An 11,049-nucleotide genomic window follows, 5' to 3' on the forward strand; every position below is an offset into this window, starting at 1 on the left:
TCCTCCTGAGCCCCAGGCCCAGGTGACAGTCAAACAACCATGGTTCTTCATCCGATCCCCTGCATCCTTGGATAAAACCAAAGAAAACTCCCATTGTCACACGGACTGTTCACCCCTTCCCCCTCTGGAGGGTGCAGCCCTCAGTCCCCTGCGATGGCCGGGCCTGGAAGTGTGGCCAGTACCAGCTGAGATGTGCCACAGTGTAAAATACACCCCGATTTCAAAGACTTAGCACCAGTTAGAAAGAGCACAAAATCTCTCATTTCTTATCTTTAGACCAATCACATGTTGAAATGATAGTATTTGGGGTTAACAAAACATTAAAATTAATTTCACTTTTTAGAATATGGCTACTAAGGAAGTTTGCTTGCATCTGTGGCTCACGCTGTATTTCTATGCGGGACACACAGCTCTGAGTGCATATTACGGCCGTCCACCTTCCTCCTGCTGCCTTGGGCAAGAATAACCCAGCTTTGCCCAAGCTCCATGCTGACAGTCATAGGGCTGGGGGGTAGGAGTGTGGGGTGTGCAGTCACCATAAATGAGTGCTGGCTGCTGCTCTTTTTCTCTGTCTCCCCCACGGGGGGTTTGGTGCAGCCTCCTTGGAAGCCTGTGGCAGGCCGCTGGGGGCATCACTGGGGAAGCCGTCTGGGCTGTGTTCCCCTGAGCACCGCCTTATCTGGGTCCCGACACCCCCTGCCTGCCCACTGCTTGCCCTGGGCCCGCTGATACCTGTAATCTCCCTGGGCACAGCTGGCCACGTTGCAGGGGCTGGGCTGGCATCTCTGCTCTCTGACTCAGTCTCCCTCCCACCCCCAAAGGAGGGACCTATCTGTCAAGTGTGGGCGGCCGAGATAGCAGCACTGACGTGCGTGTGGATGAACAGGAGGGAACGCTGAGCCCCAGGCTGCGGACACCAGCCCAGAGAGTAACTGGGGTCACCTCTGGAGCTGCGGGCTCTTCGTCCCCCCTCTCCTCTGCTGCTTGTCCGTCTGTCTCGGACCGTCGCATCTGTGGCTTTGGGACAGGGACAGAAGACCCCGGGCGTGTAGGCGGATGCCTTGCCTCTGGGCACGTGTGTGTGCAGGTGACCATGAGGGTGCCCGTGCGTGTGTGAGATGTGCCCGTGTGTCCTGACCGCTTCCCCAGCCAAGCAGAGAGGGCGACCTTGAGGAGCGAGTGGGCACAGCAGCACCATGGCCTCGGCCGCCTCTGTGAGCAGTCTGGTGGATGAGGTCAGCTGCCCCATCTGCCAAGGCACCCTCAGGGAGCCGGTCACCATCGACTGCGGCCACAACTTCTGCCGCAGCTGCCTGACCCTCTACTGTGAGGTCCCGGGCCCGGAGCCAGAGGAGTCCCTCGCCTGCCCGCTCTGCAAGCAGCCCTTCCGCCCGGCGGGCTTGCGGCCCAACTGGCAGCTGGCCAGCGTGGTGGACAACATCGAGCGCCTCAGGCTGGCGCCCACGCCGGGCCTGGACGAGGAGGACGTGTGCAAGGAGCACGGGGAGAAGATCTACTTCTTCTGCGAGGATGATGAGACACAGCTGTGCGTGCTGTGCCGCGAGGCCTGGGCGCACCGGGCCCACACCGTGCGCTTCCTGGAGGACGCAGCCGGGCCCTACCGGGTAGGAGTCTGTCTCCCCCACTCTGTCAGCATGCAGGCAGCTCCGGGTGCAGGGTCCGTGTTTGTGCGTCCGCACGTTCTGAGTCGTTCACTCACGGCCGACATGTGGCTCGGTGAACGTGCACTGAGCGACGGAGTGGCCATGACGTGAGAGTGTGTGTCTGCACACAGGGCCTCAGGACACAGGGTTTGTATGTGAGGGAATGAGGCCCAAACAGTACGGAACAGGCAGGAGTGTTTGCGTGTTCACCAATGCGCGTGGGAAGGGGGGGGCGGCTGACTGAGTGTGTAAGTGTACTGTGGGAGTGGTCATGTCTGTGAGTAAATGAATGTTTGCACGCAGGTTGGGTAAACGTCTATGTGGGGTGCAGCTTTATCTTTCATTAAATCTGAGCACCTCTGAGTCACTCACACACTGTGTTTCAGCAAACGTGGGTGTCTGCACGCATTGGACGGTGAGGGTCCCAACTGTACTTCCGAACGTACACCTACGTGTGTGTACCTCTACCTAACTCTGTTCTAGAGCAAGCAATGTTTGAAACAATTACGGACTATTTTCACATCAGCCGAGTTTCCTCTCCCTTCCGGAATCATACGCAGGAAATTGACTGTATTCACAAGAAAAAGTTGTTTGAATTCGTTTCCTCAAGATCAGGGAGAAAGTGGGAATACTTTCTTTTTTTTTTTTTTTTTTTTTTTTAATTTTTTTTTTCAACGTTTTTTATTTATTTTTGGGACAGAGAGAGACAGAGCATGAACGGGGGAGGGGCAGAGAGAGAAGGAGACACAGAATCGGAAACAGGCTCCAGGTTCCGAGCCATCAGCCCAGAGCCTGACGCGGGGCTCGAACTCACGGACCGCGAGATCGTGACCTGGCTGAAGTCGGACGCTTAACCGACTGCGCCACCCAGGCGCCCCAAAAGTGGGAATACTTTCAAAGAAGGACTTGTCGAGCTCAGGACAGTCCCACAGACAGCTTACCAAAGACGAGAAAAGTCGGGGTGCTTATCCTGAAGACAGGAAGGCTCGGGGGGGGGGGGGGGAAACCAAGGCACAGAGGGTGCTGGCACACGTGAAGAGGACAGCTTCGATCACAATTCTTGGAAAGCGAAGCAAGAAGAAAAAGACCCCTCAGGCCACCAACCCCTGGAGGCAGGGGGTTGGATGACTTCCCTCAGGCTGCTTCATTACTGGAGGCAGGGGGTTGGATGGGATGACCCCTCTTTACAAGTCGATGTTTCCGTCGTAAATGGTTCATGCTCTTTCTCTCCAGGAGCAGATACAGAAGTGTCTTGAGTGTCTAAGAAAAGAGAGAGAAGAGATTCAAAGAATCCAGGCAAGAGAAAACCAGAGGACCCAAGTCCTGCTGGTAGGTCCGTGTCCCTTCCCAGACCCCTCTCCTCCGTCCGGACCCAGGTGGCCTGGCACGGAGGGCTTCCAAGTCACTCTACGTGTGAACCCTGACTCCCTCGTGCAAATCTCTGTCCCGAATTTATCTTCCTGTGAGATTAAAGTCGTCATGACCTCATGGAATTGCCATAGAACCGAATGAGACTGTGTGTATAATGAGCTCAGTGCCGTGCATAGGGTGCGCGTTGTGAAGGGCAGGGGATTGGGCGCCCCCATCACCTCCTCATCACCTCCCCTCAGCCACGTGTGCACGTAGAAGCCCCGGCGGACGGGGCCACAGCCATGCTGGGGGATCAGTGCAGCCGCGGGAGGGATGCCGTACTGTCTAGGGACCTGAGGGTTGGGGCTCTGATTTTCCACCAAACCCCGGAGGGCATGAACCTGGGCCAGAGGGAGAAGGCAGTGAACCAAGGAAGGAAAAGAAAGCTGAGGAAGGGAAAGAAGGAAGAGAAATGACCCCCCTGGCCTCTCCTCCTGCCCCTTCAGTCGCAGGTGGCCACCAAGAGGCAGAAAGTGATTTTCGAGTTTGCGTATCTGAGCCAGTTCCTGGAGGAACAGCAAAGCATCCTCCTGGCCCAGCTGGAGGCGCTGGATGCGGACATCTTGAGGCAACGGGAGGAGTTCGACGTGCTGGTCAGTGAGGAGATGTGCCGCTTTGGCAGCCTGATCTCAGAACTGGAGGAGAAGAATGAGAGGCCAGCGCGAGGGCTCCTGACGGTAAGGCCTGGTCCCACGTGCTCGCCCCTGAACCCCTGCACCTGCACCCCCTCCCTCACAGGCCTTTGACTGTTCATCCCACTGCCCATCGGCAGGGAAAGCTCTGTTCGTGCCGACCTCTCGGGTGGTTTGTGAGGGTCCAACAGGAAAGTGCGGCTGGACGTGGCACTAAGCATCGAGTGCTTTGCAGGTACCAGGAGCTCTTTCCAGGGCATCCTGTGCCATGTCACCCCCACCGGTCCGGAAGTTCTTCCCGGTGCATTTCACTTCCGCACACAGGAGGGAAGACACGCGGCTCCCTGCTGGGGGTGCTGAGAAAGCACCTCCAGCCGGCAGCCAGGTCGCTTAACTGCATGGATCCATAAGATACAGGGCTTGGTGTCTGGGATCCTGATGCCTTGTAAACCCTAAAGCTCTGTGACTCTGGGATCGGGGGCCCTTTGCCTACCGGGGAACACGGTATTTGTCTTTCTGGGTATAAGGAAGTGGGGACTGATCTCTCCCCTCTTTCTCGCAGGACATCAGAAGTACTCTGCTCAGGTGAGTCGTGGGCTGCCCTCCCCACTCCCGCTTGCGCACAAGCACGCTTCACCCCATGTCTGCACACGGCACCCTCACGTCAGGGGCGAAAGCCCTCAAATACATGTCCACACGCAGCTGCCGAGAGTAGGTAGTGGGGTCCATCCCAGAGGAAGAAGCTCTGCCCATGGGAACTGCACCTTCACGCCTGGTCGTCAGGCAGCTGGCTGAGTCTGGGGACATTGCCATGGGGGACGATTCCCAAATCCCGACCTTCGTGTGCCCCTAGATGTGAGACCAGGAAGTGCCGGAGACCAGAGGCTGTGTCCCCCGAGCTGGGCCAGAGGATTCGGGACTTCCCGCAGCAGGCCGTCCCACTGCAGAGGGAGGTGAAGCTGTTTCTGGGTAAGAGGACCTGTGAAGCCTGGGCTGGGAATGCCCTCCGTGTGCCCTGCCCCATGCTCGAGTGATGTCTGGCAAGGCTTATACCCCTCTCCTGTCTTATCCGCACATCTTTATAAAATATGCTCGTCAGCGGCACCTGGGCGGCTCAGTCGGTTAAGCGTCCGACTTCGGCTCAGGTCATGATCTCACGGTCCGTGAGTTTGAGCCCCGCGTGGGGCTCTGTGCTGACAGCTCAGAGCCTGGAGCCTGCTTCAGAGTCTGTGTCTCCCCCTCTCTGCCCCTCTCCTGCTCATGCTCTGTCTCTCTCGGTCTCTCGATAATAAATAAACGTTAAAAAATTAAAAATAAAATATGCTTGTCAGGATAACGTGACAATGAGAGGAGATAATGAAGATGAAGATTTCTGAAAAGATTTAACTGATCTGAAAAATAATTAAATAAATCTGATCTATTGGCATTAACCACTATAAAAAATAATGGTTAACAAAACCTGTCATTCTCAATACTTTAAAAAAGAGGCATTTGTAATGCATGATAAGTTTTTTTTTAATTTTTCTTGATGTTTATTTTTGAGAGAGAGGAAGACAGAACACTAGTGGGGGAGGGGCAGAGGGAAAGGGAGACACAGAATCCAAAGCAGGCTCCAGGCTCCCAGCTACCAGCACAGAGCCTGACGTGGGGCTTGAAGTCACCAGCTGCAAGGTCATGACCTGAGCCGAAGTCGGACACTTAACCGACTGAGCCACCCAGGTGCCCTGCATAAGTTTTTCTTATATAAAGTTTATGTATTTATTTTGAGAGAGAGACAGGGAGAGAGCAAGCGGGGGAGGGGCAGAGAGAGAGGGAGAGAGAATCCCAAGCGGGCTCCAAGATGTCAGCTCCGAGCCCGACGTGGGTCTCGATCTCACAAACCATGAGCGTCAGAGGCTCAGCTGACTGAGCCATGCAGGCTCCTCTGCATAAGGTTTTGATGCTGAACGCTGTTCGTTAATAACCAGCAGCACTATGTCTCTCTGCCCTGCGTGGCTGACCTGTCTCCCTCCCCTTCCTCCCACACGGCCGGGCACACGGGTGGGAGACCCCAGAAAGGTTGTGGTGACGAGAAAAGGTGTGAATGCTCAGAAGCGGGTCAGGCCTGTGGCTCTCAGCCCACACCCACAGGACCTCAGGAACGCTGCCCCTGGTCTCTGAATGGCCCGCCCGGAAGAGGCCTGCACTCAGTCCATCCTACAAGTCCGCCCAGAGGGCTGGCAATGAAGAGCATTTTACCCTAATCAAAGGCTGGCCGTTGCCTATTCCAGAAATCATTTACAAGGAAAACAAGAAATAAATTAACCCCTTATCTGCTCTTGGAGTAGACGTTTCCGGAGCACCTCACACGTCCTGAGCTCAGTGAGGTCCACCCAGGGCAAGGGCGGTGACCCACGACCTCACCCTGGGATCCTGCTAGGAGCCCATGTCCTCGGCCGTCCGAGTCGCAGTCAGGCTTTGGCAAGCGCTGCAGGGATCTGAGGCCAGGTTTTGAACCACTCAACCTTTGTCCCTTCTCTCTCTGGGGCTCAGTTTCCTCTTTGTGAAATGTTCTGTGGTTTTGTGAGACTAAGGGAATCTCATCCTGTTTCGTGTCCTCTCTACAGAGAAACTCTGCTTCGAGTTGGACTATGAGCCAGGTGAGCAGCGGGTGTCGGAACGGGAGGGCATGGGGAATCTGAAATCGAAACGGAAAATTTTGCAGGGCTCTACGCTGGGCACGGCCAGAGTCCCCTGCCCACACGTGGGGGGGGGGGGGCGGAGAAAGGTTATTTGGGACTGGGACAAGGTGTATCAGGGAAGGCTTCCCGGATGAGGGGACTCTGATCTGGTTCTACAATTAACAAGTGGCCCGGTGACACACACACTGCTGTGCCTGATGTGCACAGTGACTCCAGCAGGTGGGAGGGAGGGCTTTCAGGTCTCCTCTGGAGGTGCTGAGTGAGCGGCCATCTCTGTCCCTCCGGGCTTTCCCCGCAGCGTGCCTCTCTCTGGACCCCCAGACCTCGCACCCGAAGCTCCTGCTGTCTGAGGACCACCAGCGGGCTCAGTTCTCCTACAAATGGCAGAGCTCGCCGGACAACCCGGAGCGTTTCGACCGGGCCACCTGCGTCCTGGCCCGCGGTGGCTTCACGGGGGGGCGGCACACGTGGCTGGTAAAGCTGGACCTGGCCCACGGGGGCAGCTGCACGGTGGGTGTGGCCCGTGAGGATGTGCGGCGGAAGGGGGAGCTGAGGCAGCGGCCCGAGGAGGGCGTGTGGGCCGTGAGGCTGGCCTGGGGCTTCGTCTCTGCTCTGGGCTCCTTCCCCACGCGGCTGGCCCTGGAGGAGCAGCCCCGGCAGGTGCGGGTGTCCCTGGACTACGAGGTGGGCTGGGTGAGCTTCGCCAACGCTGTCAGCCAGCAGCCCATCTACACCTTCACTGCCTCCTTCACCCAGAAGGTCCTCCCCTTCTTCGGGCTCTGGGGCCGAGGCTCCAGCTTCTCCCTGAGTTCCTGAGAGGGCACGGCCGCCCTCCTCCAAGTCCAGGCTCACCAGGGGGAACAGAAATGTGTCGGCTGAGGACTTTGCAAGGACCAGGGGAGTGCCCTGCAGTCTGCTGACCCACCTCTCTGTGGGACCCCCAGCAGAGGCCAGCGCATGCGGGGGGCGGACCCTGGCGAGTCCCAGGTCTGGAGCTCTACCCCAGCCTGAGACCAACCGGCTGTGTGATCGCAGGCGGGGCACAGGCCTACGTCACGTCTTCTCCCAAAAACATCGGGTTCATTCCCTCGCACCCTCCAGAATCATTTAGTGTGTGCTGACCATGAACCAGGCAGGATGGCAACCCCTGGCGGTCTGAAAAGGAAAAGGAAAAACTTCAGTATCTGAAGAAACTCACACACCAGACAGAGGACAAGGGAGTGATAGAGGCTGGGGATGGGCCGCCCTGGCGGTTGGGGAGCTCAGAGGATGGGGCCTGGCCCCCCGGGAGGGCTTTCTGGAAAGGACGGCTCTGAGAGATGAGTGTGTTCAGAGGGGGAAGGAGGGATGGCTGACTGGTGGCCCGGGCCATATTGGGCCGCGGTCCTTGTGAGACCCTGACGCCACTGAGGCCTCCCTCCGCCGGGGGGGGGGCTCTTTCGCCTGAGACCAAGGTGTGGGCCTTGCTGGGAGGCGAGGCCATAACCCACGGACCCTACATTCCCCTGCAGAGAATCTTACTCCACTCTGCTGATCGCCACCTGGGGCCTGGAAAGGGTGGGCAGGGGTGAGGCTTAGCTGTGGAGCCAAGATGCAGGGGTGCAGAATAGCAGGTGGGGGGGCGGGGTGCTGGGTAAACTGCACCAGAGTTCACGCAGCTCCAGGCATCAGGGGGAGAGGAGGGAGCCAGCTCAGGGAAGGGCACGTGCAGGACGCCAGGAGAGACCAGGCCGCGTGGGGCCGCGTGGTACGGGGGATGCCGTCCGGTGCGGACCTGGGACGGGCACGAGCACTAGAGTGTGGAGGAGGACTTCAGTCGCCCCGGGTGGAATGTTAACTCCTGTGTGCAATAAAAGCATTGCCTTCACGCATTTTGGTCACTGTCTTCCTTTCTGCCTGGACATAGCCCTCACCACAACCTCTTAGTGTTAGCTGTGTTTGCTCTGCTTCCACACCAACTAAATGTTGGGCCACCTCCTCACTGGCGCCCAGGTCGGCAGGTGGAAGAGGCGAGGGCACCGGGAGCTGGAACTGCGGGGGGACTGATGGCTCCCTCCGGGCGCATTCATAGTGTTTCATATAAAGTGTTGTATATTCAAAACAACGGACACATAACAAGTCTCTGTATGATGATAATACACATCCAAAACCCCAACTCCCGGGGTTCCACCAGAAAGCGGATTGTGTTTTTCTGTTTATTTTTACCGGTGTTAGCGGGGTCCGCACCTGCGGGGGGCCTGACACGCGTCACGCCCCCTAACCTTGGCCACTCCACAAGGCGCATCCCCTTCGTGTCCCGTCTTCAAGGGAAGGAAGCCGAGGCCTGGTGAGTTTGGGCTGTGTGTGCAGCAGAGGTGGTGCTCCCAGGGCCGTAATCCACGTCTGACTAACGGGTCTTAACCCCTACACGGCACCGCCTTGTTCCGAGACAGGTGCGGTGGGTCCCAGTGAGCGCGTCGGTGCGGCCACAGTCCGCACGACGACTGGGACTCAGGACGACAGGACGTATTTCTCATGCTGAGAAACACAACCACTCGTGCGTGAAAACGCTCACGCCGCCGATCCGCCCCTCACCCCTGCTGGTGACGCTTACCTGACCTGGAGGGTGGTGTCCGTGCAGGGGAAGAGGGTAGATCCTGAAACACGGTGACTCGGTGAAGCTCCGTGCTCTGCTAGTCACAGATCTGCTCTCGGGGTCCCCCCTTGAAGGGCTGATGCTCCGCATCACCTCCTTCAGGACCCCACAGGTCTGCACCTGAGTTTTCACAACTTACACTCCACTCCACGACCAAGAATGGAGGCTCTCTCAAGTTAGTTCAGAATACTAGGAAAACAGACATGCAGATCAGGAAAATGGGATTTGCCACCCCAGGCCTCATGGGAAGGTACGGCCGGGGCGCTGGGAGCACAAAACCAGGCCTCAGAGCAAGGACTAGAGATTTTAAACTGCTAATAATAATAATAATAGCAGACACACGCAGCCCTCCCTCTGGCCTGTCACCACATTGAGTATTTTATATGCTGACTCTCACCACAACCCTGCAGGGTCGGCTGACAACCGTCCCCGACGAGCAGGTGGCTAAGGGCAAGCAGGCACATCCCATGGCGCACACTAGGGCTCAGGTGATGTGGCTCCGCGTCCACGCTCAGGGCCACCACCCAACACTGCATTTGTGTGTCTGGAACTGCTAGAACAGGACACGAGGCCCAGAGACAGGGCGACCCTGGGGCCACTCAGCAGGACGTGTCCCCACACTTGCCCCAACACGTGGCTGCGTGCTCTGCTTTCTCCCGCTACGGCTCCTCTGGTGCTGAGTGACATGTTCATCATGGTCCCACTTTGAATTTCCAGGAGAACCTGATGAGCAATGAATTATCATCCCTCACCCCACAGGCTGGCCTGGCCGTGCCTCTGCTGGTCGGGCCAGCAGAGGACAGAGAGCCGGGCAGTCACCTGCAGGGGGAGTGAGACCCTGAGGCCTCCAGCCTCTTCCCAGCCCTGGTGGGATATTTGTGGACAATTCTGTGTGACATTAGTCCTAACCATGATGCAGGTGTTCTCAGCGTCACCTGCAGGGCTGCTCTTGGCTAACGTCCTGTTCCCTGGTTCCAGGTCTCCTGTTCCTCTGACTCCTACAGCTTCCTGCCAAGTCACTGTCCCCTCTCTTTTCCGAACATCCACACCAGAGCCTTCTCAGGCCCCTGCCCCAGGTCCCCTACTCCCTGCCCCCACTCCATGCCATGCAAGAGTCAGAGAGGTTTACCTTAAATGCTTAGACACCACATGAGGGTCAGAGGGCATGATGTGACCCAAGTCTCACAGCCAGCAAGCCCCAGGACAGCACCCCTCCCATCACACACACCAGGCTGCTCCAGAGACACACAGGGGCCAGAACAGGGAGCCAGACCCCCCGCTACTGATGCTTGGAGGGGGCCCTTCCCCAGACTCCACGAACTTCACCGGACCTGCAGACAGTCTCTCCTCTTCCTGCGCCCTTAGCCAATGATGTTCCGCCATAACTTTTCCTAGCTTCAGGTTCCTATGGTGGAACCACTTCTAGAGAGATGTGCACACCTGTGTGTCAGCCCCAGAGAGACAGGTTGCTGGAGGGGGCAGGTATGGGGGCCCTGAGCCCGGGATGAGGAAGAATAAAATTCTGCCCAAAACCAGAGAGTCCTAGAGGCGCCAAGCTTGGGGTGAGAGGACCAGAGCTCACTGAAGGGAAGATGGTGGGGTGAGAGGACCAGAGCTCACTGAGTGGAGGACAGTGGGGTGAAGGGAGCAGAGCTCACTGAGGGGAGGACGGTGTGAAAAAGCAGTGGGTAATTTTGTAAAGTGTTTACTACACAAAGAGAACATAGTAACAGAACATTTTCCCCTTGACTCAGGGTGTTATTCTCCCAACACCTAAATGCCATGTGCTGATTCCCGAGACTCTTCACCCCAGGGAAGCCAGTCTTGCGGGACTGACTTAGCAGTTGTGCAGCCTCTGGTGCCAGGTACCCCCTGCCGCCCTGGTCCTGGCGATGGTACACCACGGCCTCTGTGGGACACAGACCCACAGCCTGAGGAGGCTCAGCCTCTGTCTGAATCTTAAATCAGCATCTCGTTGGGTCCCTGTGTCCCTGAAGCTTGGGACATACTCAATGGTTTCTGTTCCT

General features: G+C 57.4%; 1 protein-coding gene across 1 annotated transcript; it reads left to right on the top strand.

Moving 5' to 3' along the window:
- Window positions 1-940: 940 nt before the first annotated feature.
- On the top strand, window positions 941-8,036 carry LOC122219310 (tripartite motif-containing protein 10-like). The gene is made up of 7 exons (XM_042937482.1): window positions 941-1,625; window positions 2,898-2,993; window positions 3,521-3,751; window positions 4,269-4,291; window positions 4,560-4,675; window positions 6,313-6,345; window positions 6,686-8,036. The coding sequence occupies exons 1-7, from the start codon at window positions 1,197-1,199 to the stop codon at window positions 7,201-7,203; spliced, it is 1,446 nt and encodes a 481-aa protein (XP_042793416.1). The 5' UTR covers window positions 941-1,196; the 3' UTR covers window positions 7,204-8,036.
- Window positions 8,037-11,049: the final 3,013 nt, after the last annotated feature.

This window comes from Panthera leo, chromosome B2, assembly GCF_018350215.1.
Source record: "Panthera leo isolate Ple1 chromosome B2, P.leo_Ple1_pat1.1, whole genome shotgun sequence".
Classification (NCBI taxonomy): Eukaryota; Metazoa; Chordata; class Mammalia; order Carnivora; family Felidae; genus Panthera; species Panthera leo.

Coding starts and splice junctions, on each gene's coding strand:
- LOC122219310 (XM_042937482.1), top strand. CDS start 1,197: ATGGCCTCGGCCGCCTCTGTGAGCAGTCTGGTGGATGAGGTCAGCTGC. Junction 1,626..2,897: donor ACGCAGCCGGGCCCTACCGG/GTAGGAGTCTGT, acceptor CTTTCTCTCCAG/GAGCAGATACAGAAGTGTCT. Junction 4,676..6,312: donor GGAGGTGAAGCTGTTTCTGG/GTAAGAGGACCT, acceptor TCCTCTCTACAG/AGAAACTCTGCTTCGAGTTG.